Genomic DNA, 22521 nt, shown 5'->3' with positions numbered 1-22521 from the left:
AACAGCTGTGAGTTATTTCTATATTTCCTGCAGATGATTTACAAATAAGGCAGTTAGAAAACAAATTAACTGTCTACAGAGATTATTATTTCTTGTTGATAATTTTTTGAAACCAATTAAAAATTTGTTTTGTTGAACCTAATCACAGTGCCAAAAGTTAATTGATATTCGAGTTAAATGTTTGACAAAACAATGAACTAGTCGGACAAGCCTTTTAAACATGTATGAAAAGCTAAAAATTTGAATGAAATTCGTATTGACTGCACACACATAATGGGCAGGTAAAACCGTTGAATATTGTGTGTAATTTATATTGATTACGAATTCTTGATGGTAGGATTTAAATCAATAAATATAACGAGACATGTACACAAACACAACACATTAAAACGAAAGTGGATTTGATAGTAAGGTAAGATCAATGATATTTGTTTGTATAGTAAACTTTCTTTAGAACTGTCAGAGTATTTTGTCAGAGAAAATGGTCTTAAATGTTCTGGGCTAGAAATGTCTGAATCAGTTTTTATGGTATAACTATCCAAAACTGTTTTAGGTCAGTATTAATTATAAGGTATAATTCTCAGATTCAGGTCTAAGTTAAACTGCCGAACTCTCTTCTAGTGTACAACTGTCGGTATCTGTTCTAAGATGAAACATCTCTAAATAACGGAAATTATAGCAGCTCTCTTTTTGTAATTTAGAACTAGGGCAATTAGCTGGATTTTCCATGTAATCCATATTATTAACCAATTAAAATAAGTTTTGATGTATGTTTTAATTATGTATTTATGATTATGATAATTTATTTGTTTTTTTTTTTAGTGAAGAAATATACTTTTAATATACATGATATACTAGTCTCGAAATTAGTATCAAGCATTCTTATATGTCTAGTAATATATTCCATTTATACAGATAATTACTCAGGTCAAACACAGGTAAACTATTTAGATTACACAGTGAATATACCACTTTCTAAGGCAGGGTGGAGGGGGCAGGGGGCCAACTCGAGTTTACATGATATTGTACGATCTTATGTAATGATACATACGCGATCTAGTATCAATAAAATTGTGGCACCCGCTAAAATAACTACTGAGTGTTCGTTAAAGTAAAACAACTCATACCAGACATTTAAAAAAATAAAGTGACCATTTACAAAAAAGAACAATACTAATGATTACTCGTGAAAAGTAATAACAATACCCTAGAATAATTTCTTTTTAATTAAATTAAAAAAAAAAATACATTAATAAAGAAATTAATAAAGAAAATAAAGAAAAGGAGTAAATTAGATTAATAAGGTTAATAAAATAGAATAAAAGAATAATAATAGAAAGAGTTGCCCATAACTATTTTTTTCATATATAACTGTTTGGATCTGTACTATATAGAACCGTCAGTATTAGTTCTAGGAGAGAACTGTCCTAAACGGTTCTAGATTTAAACTTTACAAACTGTTCTAGAGTAAAACCGCTTCTGTCTGAAACTGTTCTAAAGGTGCGATGATAATGTTTCTAGGATCTTTTCTTGAACAGTTCTCCTGACAGTTTCTGACTGATTTTGAGAGAGATTAAAACTAATCCCAACTGAACGCAATTATCAAATTTACATTTGTACAATTCGTTATGGAAAAAAATCGTACAAGCTGTTTATGCAGCTCTTGTCTATGTATTACACATTTATCATGTTTCCTATTTGTGTATGCTTTTGAGTTAGGGCAGGACCATATGATAATTTCGGTTATGTAGACAAGATGATATTTCGCAGACTGGATATTCATTTTCACCTGTCGCCAGTTTTATCATTAATTCTGACTTTTCTACACATTTATTTCCTAAGTTTTATTTGCAGAAATTTTTTTTCATCCTGTCTTGTGCAAGATTTTTTTAAAGGGTAAATACCTTGGAGTTCGGTATTTTTGTTACACTTTTTCGTTAAGTTCAAATTGCGTTGCGTTCACGGGATGGATACCTTTTCTCGCGTTTCTCGATTTATCTCCTATAAAGAAAAAATCGTTTATTATTAATGCCAAATCCATGCGAGGTCAAATTTGCTTTCGAATCTTACTTGTTAAAAACAAATGTACATTCTAAATTTATCATCGAAGAACGTTATAAATCATGCCAGTACCGAAGAACTGCATGTGTACAGAACTACTCTTTCTATCAAAATTTGTTATACATTACGTCATCAATACTTACAAAACATAAGTAATTCTTAACAGGGTCTTACCTAATTCCACTCAAGCCATTGGTTGAAATGAATTTGAGGGTGTACACAATGCAGATACAGATTACTAATAAGAGAATTGAGTTATGGTACATTATGTGCGCAGATTTACTCACTTTGTGATATTAAGTATTCTTGTTGCTATATTAAACAGTATTATTTTCATCGATTAAATGGTGTTTGTCTTTATTCACGTTGGCCAAAATCTAAAAAAACAACTTGCCAATGTTATTTATCTTCTAATATATTCATCAAATAAATCCATCAAGCATTGCAAGAAAGAAATATTGTGTTGAAGATATTCTAACCTACTCATTATCAAGACATATATTTGTGCATTTTTGTTTCATTTGCAGATATGGATGCAGCTTATTCAAAACCAGCATGGAGAATGAAAACAATCAGTTTAGAAAAGTATACTTGATAAAAAGCAGCAGGAGCATTAACATATAATGGGAAGTTCAATATCAGTAAGGCATTAACGACTTTTTTTTAATTTATATTCTATGTTATTTGTATATCATTTGCTGATAGGTACAACACTTGACGTTAAACAACCAACAATCAAGCAATCTGATAAGTCGTACTTTAAAGAGGAGATGCATAGAAGATCATATTCTTTAGAACAACGTCTGTTAAATTCAAATGTGTATTCAAATGCATAGAGACGCTTTTCCACTCATTCGTGAAAAAAACGAAAAAAAAAAGATAAAGAAACAACAGGAAATCTACACCATTACAATAAAAAGTCTTTTATGTCAATTTCAACAAACACCTTGACAAAACTGTTAACACAGTATAAACTAAATAACGTGAAATACAATAAAGATGAAATAACATCAGCAAAGAATTTTATTTAGTACCAAAATTACAATTGTTACCCATCACTCTACATAGTTCACTTGGTACAGTATTAATAACTTGGTTTATCAGGGATTCCTTGTTTAATTAAGTCTCCCAAACGAAGTTTGGGAAGACTTATTGTGTTTGCTCAGTTCTTATTATTCTTCTTCTTCTTCTTCTTCTTCTTCTTCTTCTTCTTCTTCTTCTTCTTCTTCTTCTTCTTCTTCTTCCGCCACTTTTAAATTTGAACTTGTCCGCACCCGTTCTCCAAAACCGCTTGTCAGATTAACTTAGGGTTTCACAATATGTTAGACTAACATGTCTAGTGGTGCAATCAGGGTTTTGTTTGTGCAATGGGGTTTATAATGGGGTACTTTGAGGGGCAAAAAGAAAAGAGGGTTTTACTATAGAACCCTATGGGATTTTATTTTTAAAAATTTTCAAATGATTATAAATTGAAAACCGTTTGTGATAAACACAATCTTTTTAATTGAAAATGTTCCAAATGATAAAGCCCATTAAATGAAATACAGGGTTAGTCCCCAGGGGTCACCCCCACCCCCTGCCATTTAAAAAAGTTCTAATATCTTGTAAGTGGTCAAGATCCCCACCCCTAAACCATATATATTTTGGTTTGTCATGCTAAGATGGTTTGAATGATATACAGGGTTAGTCCCCAGGGGTCATCCCGACCCCCTGCCATTTGAGAAAGTTCTAATATCTTGTAAATGGTCGAGATCCCCACCCCTAAACCATATATATTCTGGTTTGTCATGATAAAGCACATCAAATGAAATACAGGGTTAGTCCCCAGGGGTCACCCCCACCCTATGCCATTTAAAAAAGTTCTAATATCTTGTAAGTGGTCAAGATCCCCACCCCTAAACCATATATATTCTGGTTTGTCATGCTAAGATGGTTTGAATGATATACAGGGTTAGTCCCCAGGGGTCATCCCGACCCCCTGCCATTTGAGAAAGTTCTAATATCTTGTAAATGATCGAGATCCCCACCCCTAAACCATATATATTCTGGTTTGTCATGATAAAGCACATCAAATGAAATACAGGGTTAGTCCCCAGGGGTCACCCCCACCCCATGCCATTTGAGAAAGTTCTAATATCTTGTAAATGGTCGAGATCCCCACCCCTAAACCATATATATTCTGGTTTGTCATGCCAAGGTGATTTGAATGATATACAGGGTTAGTCCCCAGGCATCACTAATGCATATAACTTTACTGGACCAAACCAATTTTCATTGGACTTTGCCCAATTTCAGGCGACCATGGGAATTACGAATTATGGGAGCTTCGTTTGGGAGACTTCGTAACAGCATCCTGTTACAATCATTTCTTGTTTTATCTGGTACAATGCAAATTTTAAATTAAACATAAGTGCACGCGTTGTGGCCTGGGCTAATCTTACCCAGACTCGTAATCCAAAGTATCGGAAATCAAGAAGCAGGATCCTGACTGATCAGTTGTTAACTAAATGTGAAGTTATTCTGCTAAGAAGTACGTCAGAAAAGCGTGACTAAAACAAACCACGACAAAAACGTCCATTCAATATTTTGTCTTTTGTAGACTGTTTTTTTTTTCTTTTCGTAGTTTTTCGGGTTTTTTTATGGGTTGTCAGTTTGTCCTAAACTTGTGAGTTACATGTCCCTTGGGTTTTCTCGGCCTTTCTTTTGAAAAAAATAAAAGTATTGGCCAACTGAAATGTTGGTCCTAATAGGCTAAAAAAATGCTTGTATATAGCCAATTCATCTCTGACGAACGATTGCAAACGGACGAACTGAGTGCAGTATAACCCCGCTCTTAGATTGGGGTACAACATGTTGCATATCTCTTTCAATTTTTATGCCTTGTCCTGACTTTCTTCTGAGATTTGTACATGTGTAATCTTAAAACACGATGTACCTGATTAAACTTTTTATTATGTATTCTTATGTGTCAAAGAGTCGCATTATATGCTATCAACGACTGCTGGTTGCACATTTAGTAGTTATAGTGATCACGTAATCTGCTTACAAGGATTTTCACTTTGTCTGCTATCATTTTATACTCACTGAAGAATTTGAATTATTAATATTTATCATTTAAAAATTGCATTTGAATATCAAACACTGAAGTTGTCATATACAACATATTTTTAGAAAAATACTGATAAAGAAAACAAAAAATTGGAAAAAGACCAACAAAAAGTACCAAATGTGACGAAACCAGCAGTAAGTACATGTAGTTTTAATATATTCGTATGAATGTTGGGCCACCTGTTCCTATCCCGCATCATCTTTTTTCCAAGATCGTATAAATTAAAACCTAATCATACCTGAACAACGGTAATCCATACAAGAATGCACTAACGTGCCTTAGTTATTAAAACTATTGATGTTTCTTAAATGAAAAAAGAAAGCCTATTTAACCTGGTTGATTTATTTTGACGATATCATTTTACAATACGATTGCTGATTACCTTTGTTGAAGATTCACACATCCAATGTTGACGAACACCACACAAGAGGTATCGGCATTTTGTTTCAACTCGCATCTTATCCGTACGACAACACAGAGTTAATTTAATCGGATGGCACCAATCACAAAGTTACTTTTAATTCATTTTTTTGTGATTTTTTGTTTTTGTTTAATTCGTTGCAATATCACAATATTTGTACTCAAGGTGTTGTCATATGATTTAAAAAGTGAAGGTCCATATTTTTGATGAAAGGCGAGTTTCATGTGGGCATATGGGTTGAAATGCATAACAAAAAAACTGATATGGATCGTTATACATAGGGTTTTTGCTACTTCTGAGTGGTTGTATACCCCTTCATATCTATAAAGACTTCTATGTAATTTTGTGTTTGTCTCGACTTTGTTGAAAGTCGCGGAAGCATGTCTCAGCGATTATCTATAGGCTGGTCCTCTCCCTTGCAACATACGAGTATCTCAGATACCCTTGTTGTCAGAGCAAAACGGATAAAGGACAGGGAACCAGTCTACTGTTATCTACTCCCTCGTTGATGGCGTTGTCGGCGTCATTAACATTTAGTTGAGATTTATAGTTAAAATATGTTTAAGATAAGTAATTGTGTGAAACATAAGTGGACTGTTATAAACTTTGTCTGAAGTTTTTTAATAATCAAAAGACGATATAAAGAATAAAAAAAAAACAAATATAACACAGTGTTTCCTCTATGGAATTTTGTGAAACTTGGACAAATATATTATTCAAATAAATAAATAACATCTGAAGCAAAAGGTGAAAAAAATGTTTCGTTCTTTTTTCCGTATTGTACAGATAGCTGGACTCTAGTTTCTTTCAGTTAACATTAACATACAGTCTGTGTTCTGTGGATAAATTTTGCTAGACAATTGTTAGACATTTTAAAACATTTTTCGAATTTTCGTGGAATTTTCTCAACTTGAACAGAAGCTTTTTCATGATAAAAAATGCATTTGTAAAGAAAAAGTTGAACGGTTTTTATTTTGTTTCTTAATAATAAATTGACTAAGCTTTCAGCATTTAACGATATACTTTTACACTTACAGCAACAATCACAGGGTCCGCTAAACCCTTTACAGTTTTCATTATTTATTTGCAGAAGCAGAACCACCAACAGGAGCAGCAAGACCGGACAATATTAGGAAACGAACCAAAACCGTCAGTGGTAGTTACAAACAAATATCTTCATGAAAAGAAAAGCAATCTGCAGGTAAATTTTTTCTTATCTCTCAGAAGAAAACAAGATCCCACTTTGATTGACGTAAATTGCAATTCGTGTACATCATGTACATAAGAAGCCCTCTGAACGACGTTGTTTTTAGAATCGAATGCATTTATTGAATAGTTGCTAAAACATGGTACATGTAAGGTAACTGTATAATACAGATCGTATAAACCAGTTGGTGATTCAGTTGTTCAGTATATAAAATAAGGAGAGATGACATGATTGCCAATTAGACAACTAGCCAACAAAGTCCAAATGACGTTGATTCAATCAATTAAAGGTCACCGTACGGCCTTCAACTATGTGCAAAACCAACACCGCATAGTCTGCTATTAAAGGTCGGAAATTTAAATGAAAAAAAAAAAACAAACAAGAACAGGCTGATTTAAGAGAAAACAATAAACGAAAACAAAAATAACTGACAGCAACCAACGACAAGCACTGAATAACAGACTGCTGAATTGGGACAGTAAATCAGTTTTGATTACTAAAGATTGTCTTTGTTTAATTTAGTCTTTGCAGAAGAAACCACAGCAAGACCGCGCAAGATCTATAACTACACCAAAACCGTCAGTGATATTTACAACTAAACACATTTCTCAACAGACAAGCAGTTTGAAGGTATAATTTTACTCGTCAAAATAGAAAAACTCTTCCTAATTTTGCTCAATGCTATTTGCTCTTTATTTGATTAACGTAATTCTTGCTGTCCGACGGTATAGTAGTAGCTTAGAGGTTAAAAACGGATATGTTTGCATCCTATCATCATTGATACATGTAACCACTTTAGGGTCAACATATAAAGAATACACTTTTAGATGACAAAAACACGAAAGACGACTAAATATTAGTATGAAATATTACGAGAACATTCACTGACTGGGAATTTAACGTTTTTAAATTTGGGACATAGTGAGATAAACATTTTTTTGGACTGGAAAACAAGCCCTAGCGGCAATGATAACATCACCAACACCTGTTCCTTTCAACATGTGTTTAGATCGAAAAGAGCAGCTGCCGTTTACAAGAAAAGTGTACGCTAGATTCGAGTTGTCTATACTTTGATCAAGAGCAGGAATACAAAAAAAAAAACTGCTCTTACATAACTGCAATAAACATAATTTTCCATAACCTTTAAGCTTTCCTTTTCCTTATATTTCGAACGGTTATAATATTGACATTAGATAGAAAAATTAATTTAGGGAACTAACCATCAGCCAAAACTTTATATTTTCTCGTATTTTGTTGCAGTTTTTACTTTCTTTTTTTTTTAATTTCATTTAATGAGCACAACTGATTTAAGCAAATTAAAAACCAAAACTTGAGACAATCTTTTATGTGTAATAACTAAACATTACTTTTAACTTGTTTTTTATTTCGCCTTTTACAGACTAAACAAATAAAAAAAGAAGTTATTGCTGCAATAGAAATTGGATACACCCATTCAGGATATGTCTTTTGTTTGGGTAAAAAGTATGCTTTAGAGGGAGAAGGTCTATATTGTCCCAACTGGGAAGCAAGAGACAATGGAGTGGTCAGTTTTAAAACCTCCACGGCGATTTTGTTCCGACCGGATAAATCTATTCATAGCATTGGTTACGAAGCAGAGGAATATGTCAGCAGAAATCAAAATGAATCAGATTCTGCAAAATGGTTCTTTTTCAAAAACTTCATGGTGGAATTTTACAAACTCAAGGTAAATATGAAATCTTTATATGTTAGTTTAAAAAATTGCATCCTGAATGGCAAAGAGCTGTAAGTGTATGGTTGAAAATAAAGCTACAAAAATATTCTTTTGGAAATAGATTATTTCTTTGGTAGACAGTATCTATAGATTTTTTTGTTATAACTTTTTCGACTTAATGCGATTTTGAGTTTGACGTATAAATGTATGTTATTGACATTGCCTTAGTTTGAAGACTGGGTAATATGGCGATCCTCATACGTTTTTTTTCTCAATGTAATGCTAGGTGTTTCATACACGTAAACCAACCATCTGTAATTCAATTCCTAACCAAATTCTACAATTATCATTATAATCATTCTGATTATATCAGAATGATTGTATCATTCTGCGATTAAAGTTGACGAAAGCGTACAATCTTAAATTTACATAGCTAATATAAAATCGCCGTAGTACCTACGGTAACATCTGAATTAAGAGTTGATATTTATTCCATAACTGATCTTCTCTCAGTTTTATGTGATTCATTTAATGGATATATTAATGCCTGTGTGATGTTTAGTCGCATTGTTATTTGGGCGTTTATGACAATCGTCTGTTATAAATACTTTGTACTGGTTCGAGAACTGAGTCAGATTTTCCGCCTGCTAGCTCAAATGGAAAAAGTAGTGAGGATTCATGTCACTCTATTTGCACTGCGATCTCACCACTCTTAACTCTACTCCTAAATGACAAGTGTATGACTGAAATCCCAGTGTTACCGTCTTTGATACAAGAACTCGTGTTAAACAATACGCGAGGTGATCATACTTCAATGAATTGCATGCAAGAATTGACTGGACTTCAGACATGTTGAATCCCCGAACATCACTCATCAAGTAATAAAATCCTTGCTTACGTGGGCCGTCCCTTTTGCTTTCGTGTGATAAATTAGCTCCGTTTGGTTAAAATAAGGACTTTAGAGTCAATGACTCGTGTACTGTGCGTGCCTGGATTTATGCATGATAAAGAAGCCTTGCAGCAGGTTGCGTAAGTTTCCATATGAAGCCTCTTACTAAGAACAAAATATCCTATTAATCAACGATGGCTCTCGGAGTCCCCATTTCTTTTATTTCGATGTATCTACCTCACAGAACCTACTCGTTGTATTAATTGTTAATTTGTTCTTGTCGGGAGCTGACATGTCAGTAACTGCTAGTAGTGCTTTGTTATATTTTGTTGATTTTTGTCAATTGCTTTGTTTCTTCTGTTACCTATTCTAACATTGAACTCAGACTTCTTTTAAACTGAGTTTTAATTTGCGTATTGCTGTGTGTTTGCTTATTCCACATTGGCTAGAGGTAAAGGGGAGGCCGTGTTGGGATTTCACAAAATATGTTTAACCCCGCTGCATTTTTGCGACTCTTCCAAGCCAGGAACATCTAATCTTTGTTAGTTTTTTATGTTATTTTTTTAATTTTGTTTCATTGATATGTTTTGGAGTGTGACGTCCATTTTCGCTGAACTAGTTTACATTATTTTTTAAGGACCAACTGAAACCTGCCTCTGGGTTAGGGATTTTCTTGCTGTGTTGAAAACCATCGACGGCCTTTGGCGGTTTTATGCTCTTTGGTCGGGTTGTTGTCTCTTTGACACATTCCCCGTTTCCATTCTCAATTTTATGAAATATTTGCCACTGAACAATAAACATCAACACAAAAAAGGACAAATAAGTTGGTAGCCCCGAAATTATATATGTTAATGAATGATGGTCGATGGAAAAGCAATCATTGCGAAAGTAACACTACAACTTACTGAAAAATGACCTTTTAACTGTATGTTCAAACTTGATGCGAAAGTTGATAGTATTGTCATAGGAAATATTGTCAATTTTATCAAAATCAATAAAAGGAGATGTTGGTTTCATGCCAATGAAACAGCTGTACAACGACAAAAATGATTAAAATATAGAGAGATGGAAATAAACAACAAAATACCCGTTTTGAATTAAATCGTTTCAAGCTTATACATTATTATACAAGAAGTGAAAAAATCAACACCTCCCTATTCAAATAACGCAAAATAAACATTAAGATATACGACAACTAATGACGAGGTTCCTGACCTGAAACATGTACATAAAAATTGAGGGAGGGGTGTAAGCTACTTATAAATTTAGAATACATAAACATGTAAACATGTAACAATATTTTCAATAAACCCATAAATATCTGAATTATCGTACAGTAGTAATCTTATAATTATAAAACAATGCTGTAAGTTTTCCCTGTGCACAACATATATTTATGGAATAACAACGATCAGATACGATTAAGATCAAAAAGTGTGTACGGCCAACAATTTAAAGCCTGGTAAACAGACTAAACTGTACCACATATACATAATTTACCCAGATATTGATTAATATGTTCACATATGCAAACTTTCGGGTTCAACTCAGGTTGTTGATATGGTTCATAATGCTTAATCTTTAGTTTTCTGTGGTGTATTTTATAAAAGAGAGGCGAAAAATACAGAAGAAACATCTAAACTCAAATGTCGAAAATATTAAACTGACAACGCCATGGCAAAAAGAAAAGACAAAAAGACATACAACAGTATTATTGTTGTTAGTGTTTTCTTCGTTTTTATTTTTGGCCATGTTGTTGTGTCTTTATGAACTTATGATTTTTTAAACTTTTCCATTGGTATTTTCTGTCTATTTTGTTAAAGGATACAGCTATTGAAGATCTCAAGATTAAAGATTTCAGGCAAAATAATGTTACAATGAATGCGGTCGATGTGATATCTAGCTTTATTAACCAAATGAAAGACAAAATGATAAATGAATTAGCAAGACAGCAATTAGGGTACAACGACAATGATATACAGTGGGTGTTAACAACACCGGGAAAGTTGGAACCTTCCACAAACCAGCTGATGAACACCGCCGCAACACAAGTGAATGTATTAAAAATCAAAGTTTGTTTTATACAGTAAAGATTAAGATATTACAAGCGCTTATTTATAGTATTGTCCAACACTGTTTTTTGTTTTTGTCTTAAAATTTAATAATCAACCCAAGTAAGATCGCACCTTAAGAAACTGCTCTCCAGAACTTCAATCATATTTATTATTGATAAAATCATTAACATAAAAAGTGAGTTCACTTAGAGAACGCCGAACATTAATCGATTCCGTTCCGAAACTCTTTCTTTCCTATACGATTACGAATACTTTATTAAACCCATTATCGGTCCATGAAGGACATGTTATATAAAAGTATTGCAAACAGAGTTGAAGCCCGCATCCGGTTGCGGGATTTTCTCGCTGTGTTGAAAAACCCATTGGTGGCCTTGAGCTGTTTATGCTTTTTAGTCGGGTTGTTGTTTCTTTGACACATTTTCCGTTTCAATTCTTAATTTTATTATAAGTAAAAAAGAAACCAATAATGATAATGCGTATGATAATAGAGATTTAACTATACATGCTATAGCAGTTGTTTAATTATTGAAAATGAATTTCAACATCAATTGTATTCAAAGAACAAAACTTACAAATTCTTTTATCTTTGGCAATCTTTCTATAGCGTTCCTGCTCAATAGCTAATAAATTTATTAGCACGAATTCTCATTTTGGGGGGCGGGGGTGCTTTCAAGTTTCCTAACATAAATCAGTTCGCAATTTACCCTTTTTCACTGTAGCATTCTGTAAAAGATTATTGTTCCAAACGTGCATATACATACGTAACATTTGGGAGGAACACGATTAATTAAAACATCTTTAATCTCATGAACATTGAAATAATTGATATCTACAATCAGCTGTTTTGAAGTAGAAACAATAGCATGTTTGTTTACCATTCTGGTGCATATCAATGCTATATGTAAGAGTTTGACTTAACAAATGACAATCATGTATGTCTTTGATTCAACAGAAAAATTTAATAACTGAACAAATAATGTCAATACGTCGTGGAGTAAGACCAAGTTCCCCGTAAACTGCTATATGATTCCTGATATGTATTTGGTTACAACTTCCGGGAATTCGTATGTATAATTGAATAATAAATGTCAATGGAATTTTTTAAAGTCGATGTATATATATTACAGGCTGGTATCACACATGATCAGTTAACTCTTCTACAGGGACCCGAAGCCGAGTTAATGTATAATCGAACGTTTACAGTTCGCCATCTACATTTGGCGAAGAACAGATAGCGCCACTGACAAAATTCTACAGGTCTTTATTAGTACATTTAGGAGGTTGGTATGTTGCTAAGCTGTGTTAAAAAACTTTATATTCACCTTTTTTTGCACACAGACCTAGTTGAGAAATATTACTAAATATGTGATAACTGTTTTATTTATAATAGCTATGGACTAAGAGAGGCAAAGGATACCAAAGGGACAGACAAACTCGTAAGTCGAAAATAAACTGACAACGCCATGGCTAAAAAGACAAAGATCAACAGACAAGCAATAGTACACAGAACACAACATAGAAAACTAAAAGACTGAACAACACGAACCCCACCAAAAACTGGGGGTGACCTCAGGTGCTCAGGAAGGTTAAGCAGATCCTGCTCCACATGTGACACCCGTCGTGTTGCGCAGGGACTAACGTAGCCAATCTGTATTACTTCTATGATATTAATATACAGAGTAGATGAATTTTGATTGTCAAAAAAGACGAACTAAGTTACCCTGGCAAAATTAATACAAATGTAGACTTGTACACACTTATTGGCACTCGAGGGGTTGTAAATAAGAGTAACTAACGATTGTTTAAACACTGTTGTAACAACTCGATTAAATAAATGCGCAAACATATGAAATGAACACCATTCAGCACTTCCTTCTTATTTCAGTGTAGCTTACAATTTGACTGTGGTAGAAGTAAATGAAAAGAAAACAAATATCCTTGAGACAATTTTCAATACAAATGAAAGTGCAAAACAGGAGTTTATAAGATTCTTAACCCGCTTATTTGGAGGGGACGTTTTGAAGTATTTAAGAGATTATCATCCATTGGAGTATTCTGAACTTCTACATAATTTTGAAAAGAAACTGAAATATTTCGAGTCAGATAAAGTAGTAACTATTCGTGTTCCTCCCAAATGGTACGATTCATTTAAAGAATTTACCAGCGACACACTGACTAATTCAATAAACCAAACAAGATTCAGAAACGCTGTGTCATTTCAGAATGATAAAATAAGGATAAGTTCAGAGTTGTTCCACAAGTTTTACGAAAATGCTACAGAATTTACTATTGAAATGGTAGAAAAGACTTTAGCAAAGCAGTCAGCATTAGGAATCGGCATTTTATTTATAGCAGGTGACCATGTAGACCACGTGTTTGTAAATACACTGAAGGAACGATATCCGGCTCATAGGATAATTATTTCAAAGAATCCAGAACTTGTTGTTCTGAAAGGAGCTGTTCTTTGTGAGATATTAGAATAAACGTTGACCGTACGTAATAAATTTAAAAAAAAACACACAATTTAAAAGAGTATTGTGTTTTTTAATTTCTTTCGTTTACTTGACCTTTGAAGATTTCCTATCAATGATTTATTTATGTTTAAAGATAAAAAGGAGATGTGGTATGATTGCCAATGAGACAACTCTCCACAAGAGACCAAATGACACAGAAATTAACAACCATAGGTCACCGTCCGGCTTCAACAATGAGCAAAGCCCATACCGCAAAAAGACCTATTTGATAATTGATATCATATGATATGTCTTTTGAAAAGATAATGTTCTGTTTGTATACCATTGAACATTCTATCACCCTTAAACTTTTTTAAATCCTTGCAAAATGAATAACATCTAGAGGGGCAACCAAAAGTATTATCAATCAAAAGTGAAACACCACATTCAAACTGGACAAATACTCAATAACAAACGAGGAGTAACGGCAATATTCTCAATTGGTACCTATGGAAGTTCTTGTGTCAAATTATAAAATATGGCATTAAGCTTCACCTACTTCTGTGACTGAAATCATGGAAACTCATTATACAAATCAAACTGAACATGAACCAGTTAGCAATATTTGTAAAATTTAAGTCTTCGGTTTATACAGTGAAGAATGTATCAAACAGTCCTCATCACAACAGAAAAACAAAATCATTATATAGATATATTTAAGGATACTTCTTGAGTATTTATGTATCTATATATACAACAGAAAATTTTCATTATTTTTGTTTTCATGCCAATATCAAAGTACCGAGCTAGCAAACAAATCAGCATACCCATCATTAGGTTCTCAGGCCAAAAAAATAACATATATATCCTAACATCACTGAAGAGACATTAATTGTCGTAGTCCGGATATGGTGTACCAATTTTTGCACCTCATATTTGCGGTATACAATCTTTTCCGTAAGTTTATTGTTTTCTGTTTGGTATTAAATTAATAACTAAGATCCATTTTGTTACATCTGGTGATCCGTTTATTTGGCAATCGCCATGGCAGTCAACAGGGTTTAAGAACATCCGTTGTTCGACCTGCTAGTCAAATGCGTGTTGTTAAAATTTACTATTTCACTTTTTTGGTCTTTTGGAAAATGTTGTTTGTGCTGTATTTAGACCCCACTACCAAGAAATTTGTTTTGCATGCACTCGTATAAAAATTGCGGTTTTTATCCAACGCAATCACAGGTTTGAACGTTGTTTTCAATTTAGACTTGTTTATATTTTTTCGTTTGGGCTTGTATTATATTTGCCTTCGGGTTTATATAATCCGTTCATCCTATTTCGACTCTTCAAAATTCAAGAGTCAATCCTAAATTGAGGTAAATTATATGGCCTTCCAAATACCCTTTCGATTCCTAACATCACTGAAGAGACATTAATTGTCGAAATCCGGATATAGTTACCAATTTTTGCACCTCATGTTTGCGGTATACCATCTTTTCCGCAAGTTTATTGTTTTCTGTTTGGTATTAAATTAATAATTAAGATCCATTTTGTTACATCTGCTGATCCGTTTTTTTGGCAATCACCATGGCAGTCAACAGGGTTTAAGAACATCAGTTGTTCGACCTGCTAGTAAAATGCGTGTTGTTAAAATATACTTTTTCACTTTTTTTGGTTTTTAGGAAAATGTTTGTGCTGTATTTAGACCCCTCTACCAATTAATGCAAGAAATTTGTTTCGCATGCACACGTATAAAAATTGCAGTTTTTATCCAACGCAATCACAGGTTTGAACGTTGTTTTCAATTTAGACTTGTATATATATATACAAAGGATATGGGTATCCAACCATGACACAAAATAAGTACATGTACAGCCAAAAAAAAAAAACACCCAAAAAGCAAAGGAACGGCGCTTTTATTGCTGTTCTTCATATCAAATTTACAGTCATTGTGATGGCTTCAACACGGAGCCAAAAAAAAGCTCGCTTGACTACAAGTTAAATATTGCCCTAGCACCGGTTTGAGCGGAATTCTTTGCGAAATAATTTGAATAGACTTTGTAAGATGTAACACCTCCAAATGCGGCGTTGTCAAAAAGAACATACTGGAAAGTAGTACATATGCAAAACAAAATGGTTCCAACGCATAAGGCTGTATTGCAATAATCTTGATTTTAAAAAAAATCAATTATAGAATATTTGTAAAAGGGACGTTAGACATCAAATTTGCAAACTTAATTTGATGACTTGAGAACGCACATTAATGTTACCTTTTTTATTATATTGTAAAATAACTGTTTGTTTTTCATTGCATTCAATCAGCTACATACTTAGGTACACAACGAAAAGTGTTCGGTTCAGCTGGTTTTAATTCAAAAGCACATTAGGTATACGATATCATTCATCAAATATCTTGTCGCGCGACATGTTGGAAAGCAAAATTTACCAACACCGCCTCCCCCCCAAAACACACACACACACACACACACACACAAAAGCACACACACAAACACACACACACACACACACACTAAAAAGAGACACAGAAGAAGAAAATAATTATTTAAATAAGCAGACCAAAATCAAAAGTGAAAAGACCTAATAATTAGAGCAATTTCTAAAAGCTTTTCATGGAAAGGTTAAAAGACCTACTAATAATGATAACAATTTCTAAAGAACTTTTCATGGAAAGGCGAAATTTTTAACTTGCTACATGTCCTCAGAAAGACATGTCACCTTACCCGGACACTTTATGTTAAAACTTAACCGACCTAACTTGACTTATTTTCTATCTACTTTGATTTTGAACAATGGTTTTACAAAACAATACTGTGACGCCCCAAAATAACAAATATAAAACAATTCAAACGAGAAAACTAACGGCCTGATTTATGTAAATAACAATGAACGAAAAACAAATATGATATCCAGTAACAAACGACAACCACTGAACTACAGTATCCTGACTTGGGACAGGCACACACAAAAAAGCATCCCTTAGCCTGGGACAGTGGTGTAACAATAAAACATGAGGAACAAATTGTAATAATCATTTAAAAAGGGGTTAACTCATCAGATCGATACAAAGCAGAAAAAACATCTTACAAAATCACAGACCGGACGTGGCAGTGTATTCATACACCCTAACAACAAAAAAGACAACAATTACAGATCTAAGAGTATCTGAGATCCAATAACAACTAATGAAATAAATCATACATCAAAGACTCATACTAGTATATCAATCAGTACAAACCAACATCCAATAAATTTAGTGTAAAGAAGTAATCAACATTCAGAGAAAAACATGACCTTGTGCAATGTCAGAATACAGGTTTCAACAGATTGTAGAGTCATATGAATGTGCAAAGTATATAGCAATAATAATTAACTTGATTTAAATTTACTGATAGCAAAATCAATATGTATACCAATAGGTAAAAGCTTTAAATAAGTTTTCTACAGGTACAGTCACACTTCAAATCCAAATATTGGTATTTATGGAAGAATTTAATAAAAGATTTAAGTAGTTTGCATTAACGAAATACCTTTCATAATAATTTACCGGAACCACATTCCTTAACTGAGTTTGCACAAGTCATCTGGAACTCCAAGCTGCCTCCATTATATGTACTAAAAATGTATGGGTCAATGTTTTAAAATGGCAGATATTACACATTTATTTTATCCCTTTTGGTAAACATGTATCTTTTAGCATATGTAAGGTTTAATTAAACTATTGAACCCCCCCCCCCCCCCCGAAAGGGGAGGGGGGGGGCAAATGGCTTAACCCGTCGCATAAACATGATAATGTCTTATATATATATTTTACTTTGTTCCACATGTTTGATTGCAACTGGATGAGTATTTTTTAAAATGAACATCAATCAAGATGAACGTCACAATGTTCAATTTTGTTTTGAAATCCCGTTGCTACTTATGTTTTTGATCAGGGCTCTCAGTCACAAAACTTTACTTGGTACTCGGAGAACAAAATTTACATACACATCGAATCCAGTATTTTGATTGGCTGATTTTTTTAGTCTGAGTACGATAATCGTATTCGAAATTTGTATGACCGCAAGCCTAGATACCAAATATTTTATTTGACCTTATATATGAAATTCTGTTAATAAAGCGTTTTCCTGTAAAGTTCAATTTTATAAATAATTGATTGATTGATTAATTGGTGGATTGAATGATGCATAACGTCCAGTTACAAACATCACTTGTAATATAGGTCGACAACACGTTTGAATGGTGTCTTCCCGATTGTCCCACTTTTTGAAATAACAGGTTAAAAGGTAATGAAATTTTGTGGGACAATCGGGAAGATGTTTGTGGGACAATTGGAAAGTTTAATTGTGGGACAATCGGGAAATGTTTTGATAGTGATTAATTTGTTTATATAGTGTGCAGCAGGCAATTACAGGTAACTACATGTAATCATTGTAACTTATAAAATATGAATGAAATACAAACACAAAATAATATTTATATGTAATGCAGAAGATACAACAATAAAGCACACATAATACACAAGTACGTAACAACAACAAAGCACACATAATAAATAAGTACACCAATAAAGCGCGCATAACGCATAACATAAACATCACAACATATCATATGATTTCAACAAATTTAGTCCGAGTGGGAGAAATAAGAGGCAATGTCAGCATACTGAAACACAGTAACTTCACCATTCTGAAATTGATCTTTAAGTTCCTGCAGGCGTTGAATGAGTTGGGTGTATTTCCTTCTCTTTGTTGGTCGTACTCCCCCGGCATGGTACTGGATACTAGTTACTTCGTTTGATTACGGACTTTTCGTTTTGGATTTTCCTAGGAGTTCGGTATTTTTGTTATTTTACTTTTTGCTGCTTGCTCTTCTTTAAGGTAGTTCAGTAGCGTATAGATGTTTGGGTGTGGCACTTGGGTCATCTTCTTCAAGCCGCTGTGCCATCCTTCTAAGTGATTTGTCGTCCTCGGTCCTTCGGTTTGGTAATGGTTCCATAGCTGCCTGTTGCCTTCAACCCAGTATGTTGTGACGTAGTCTGCAACTCTTCTAGTGCATGGAACCAGACGTCTTCTACTTCTGCATGTGGTACTAGAGGAAGAACTGCTGCCCTGTGTATTAGTTGATGAATGTCTGGTTTCCTTTATAGTTGGTGACGAGTCCTGTTGACTGAACTTTACGCCAAATACACTGTGTATAGTGGAAAAATAATTACTAACTTTGAATAGATAATCAAATCAAATTAAATGAATTCATACTCTTTTTTTAATTGTATGCATTATTCTTAAATTTATTTAAAATTAAAAAAAAAAAATGTTATCACAAATGATGGTATTCGTATTTGTATTATAAATAAAAGTAACATTATAGATATATTTTATAAATAAGAAATGTTGTATTATTTGATGAAAAGTGCAATAATATGATGATTTTATAACTCAGAAATGTTATATTTTTATCAATAAAAATGGCATTTAATTGATGCTTTAAAAAAAAATATATTTTATACATAAATAAAATTAATATCAATTATTATTTTGAACAGGCAATAATTAGTTCTTGTTATTTTAACAAAACAAACATCAACTCTCTTGTTTACGTAAGATCATTTCACATCATAAAATAATGTGGAACAATCAGATTCTGAACTTTTCTTGTGGGACAATTGGAAATAAACCGTTTGAATAATAAGAATATAGTTAACCGGCATGCTAGAAAGATAATGATCCGTAAGATGACAAATCCTCTTTTTTGCACATTCTTCATAGACTCTAAGACGACCAGCACATTGGTTATTTTTTTTTTACACACGTTATATATTTTGTATGTTTTGTTTGATCCGAGCGTAACAGGACCGGATGTTTTCTTTTTCAAAAATATTCGTTTGGGCATACAGTTCCTAATTAAATGATTTTTTGCCGGGTTAAATTCCTTGTGACTCGTTTTAACCCTTAACTAGGGCCTGCATCAAGTCTTGGCTGTCATTTGAGTTTGCTCTTAAAATCAGTTGACATCAAATAGTAGTCTGTGCTTTGATATTTTCATGAATTATCACTTGCCTTTCTTAAATGCTGCGTTGCTTCATTTCTAATATTATTAGAAAAAATCAACCTATAAACCAATGAAAACGGTCTATTCAAAATGTCGAACCCTTAATTGTCCCGAGTCTATTATTTGTGAATAAATTGAACAGAAACAATCGAAAATCTTCCATCAAATAACCATAAATAGTATGAAGTGACAATCGATAGCTACCGATGAAGTAACTGACCTTGGATATTCACATTAAATGTGGCGGGTTAGATTTTAATTAGACCGTACCCCCACTCGATAAGGATACTAACAAAATGTATATCAAAGGAAAAAAATAAAAATAAAGCATGTTACGTATTTTACTGACTTTCTTTATTTTTTCTCCTTTCTACTTTTTTACTTTCTTTTTCTGTTTTTGCATTTGAAGCTTTCGACTTATTATTTTTTCGATTGCATTCATTCAGCTTTCACTGTTTTATTTTCTTCAGATAAAGCAGTACTATGTTTTATTTTCCTTTGTAACTTTGCACAGTATGGTAAGTTTTTGTCTTTGTGATTAACATGAAAAAATGTTTGTTATGAAGATGTTCCATGGAAACATAAAACATATTAGTTTCTTCCTATGACAAACAACATTTAATAAACAGATAGATTGCACATCTTATTATCGTAAATACTCTCAATTGGCGAAATTAAATTCAGTTGGAGAATATTTTATTTTTTGTATCTCCCTGCTTACGTTTTTCTGTGAATCAAATTAGCCTAAGAACTTAAGAACTTACGCGCGTTTTTTTTTAGCAGAATTTGTTTTAACCTCCTTCCGCATTGTCACAGGCCAATCTCAAGTGAGGAACCTCTTTATCAATTTTCGTTTGTCATATCTGTGTGTGTGTGTGTGTGTGTGTGTGTGTGTGCTTTGATTTTAGAGTTCCTAGATATTATTTTTTTTGTTTCTGTTAAACTTATTTAGAAAGTTTTAAGACTGGGATGGTAATTTCAAAGAGCTTAGCATATCGGGTTGACTTTTATCTATTGTTTTTAAGATTGAATGATGGTTTTGAGATGTATGTCGTTTATTTTTGTTGTTTGGTTGCTGTTTCATTGATGGATATCATATATCTCCTTTTATTCATCCCAAGAGGGTATTTAATTGAGCTGTGTGTAATGTGTAAGTACGCAGCCATGTCCGGTCAACAACTGGAAGTTCAATCCGATGCCTCGTGTAGAGAGAGAGTGCAACGCCCTTTGCACGTTAAGAACCATTGCAACAACTCTTAGAGGGGTCCGTAGATGGCCTGTCGCAAGGCAAAATTTCTGTCCCTATCCAATATACCCTCATTTTTCAGTGGCAAACCAAGCTCCCCGACTTTTTCTTTGGATGCCGTCTATAACAAGACCTACCTATTGTATTTATTGTTAGTTGTTCTCATCTTGAACATGCATGACATACTTGCCACAGGACGTTAAGCAAACATAAATCAAACAATCAAACCTTTTTATTCAAAAGAAACAAATGTATTTTTAAATAACAAACGGTCATTTCTATTAATAAACCTAACAACTCATGGATTTAATTCTTTAATAAGAAAGAATCTCGTGACAATACTAAACGCAAGAGCAATGAATAAGAAAATTCTAAAATTATTAATGCTATTCTTACCTCTAAAGAAAGTGTCTTACATTATTTTATATTTCATCTGAATCCTTTTCTACTTCCATTACAAACAATTCACTGACGTCATCTCTTTATCCAATATTTCAATTATTGTTAAAGAGATGTTTAATCCAAGATCCAAGGATGCTTGTAACTTTGAATGACAAAAAATATTAACGCACTATCTATTATTACTTTTGTCAAAATGTGAAACGATTTGTTTTTCTTGTACTGGTTTATCAGAAGGGGAAAAACGTCACAATGCTATATTTTGTGCAGAAAACAAGGTAATACTTTCATATATATATTTTTATAATATTAGCCTAATGCATGAAAACTATAATGGCAAAAGTGAAACGAAATGTTTATGACAATCGTTGTTTTTCTTCTGAGATTGTTTTTAAAGTCTTGCAAATTAGAGTGTTGCAAATTGTAAATAATTTCAGTTGAAATAAGATGGATTTGAAATTGAGTTTTACGATTGAATAAAGAACTTTAACTTAGTGTCTTTTTGTTGTTTGGATGTACAAGTACCCGGCCACGTCCACCTGTAATTGTAGTATTTGTATTTTTATCCATCTGATGAGTTAAGCCTCTTTCAACTGATTTTTATAGTTCGGTCTTATGTTGTACTGTTACACCACTGTTCCAGGTTAGGGGGAAGGTTGGGATCCCGCTAACATGTTTAAACCCGCCACATTCTGTATGTATGTGCCTGTCCCAAGTCAGGAGCCTGTAATTCAGTGGTTGTCGTTTGTTTATGTGTTACATATTTGTTTTTCGTTCATTTTTTGTACATAAATTAGGCCGTTATTTTTTCTCGTTTGAATTGTTTTACATTGTCATTTCGGGTTCTTTTATAGCTGACTGTGCGGTATGGGCTTTGCTCGTTGTTGAAGGCCGTACGGTGACCT

General features: G+C 33.2%; 1 protein-coding gene across 3 annotated transcripts in view; it reads left to right on the top strand.

Annotated features, from left to right (window-relative positions):
- The first annotated feature begins 273 nt into the window (after positions 1 to 273).
- LOC127714209 (heat shock 70 kDa protein 12A-like) overlaps positions 274 to 22521 on the top strand; it is a 128425-nt gene continuing 106177 nt past the window's right edge. Inside the window, exons 1-9 of one of the 3 annotated variants that reach the window (XR_007987620.1) lie at positions 274 to 412; positions 2589 to 2702; positions 5233 to 5304; positions 6682 to 6792; positions 7321 to 7428; positions 8198 to 8503; positions 11204 to 11431; positions 12583 to 12735; positions 13341 to 13810. Coding sequence is in view for 2 of the 3 variants with exons in the window: in XM_052220235.1 (XP_052076195.1) it covers positions 2685 to 2702; positions 5233 to 5304; positions 6682 to 6792; positions 7321 to 7428; positions 8198 to 8503; positions 11204 to 11431; positions 12583 to 12690 (951 nt within the window). In the remaining variant the exon portion in view is untranslated. Of the gene's footprint in view, positions 413 to 2588; positions 2703 to 5232; positions 5305 to 6681; positions 6793 to 7320; positions 7429 to 8197; positions 8504 to 11203; positions 11432 to 12582; positions 12736 to 13340; positions 13989 to 22521 lie in introns of those variants that run through there. The other 2 variants (XM_052220235.1, XM_052220236.1) reach the window with 2 other exon arrangements.

The sequence above is a fragment of the Mytilus californianus genome, unplaced genomic scaffold, assembly GCF_021869535.1.
Source record: "Mytilus californianus isolate M0D057914Y unplaced genomic scaffold, xbMytCali1.0.p SCAF_9, whole genome shotgun sequence".
NCBI lineage: Eukaryota > Metazoa > Mollusca > Bivalvia > Mytilida > Mytilidae > Mytilus > Mytilus californianus.
Note: the sequence above shows the minus strand (reverse complement) of the source record. Positions and strands in the feature narration are given on the sequence as shown.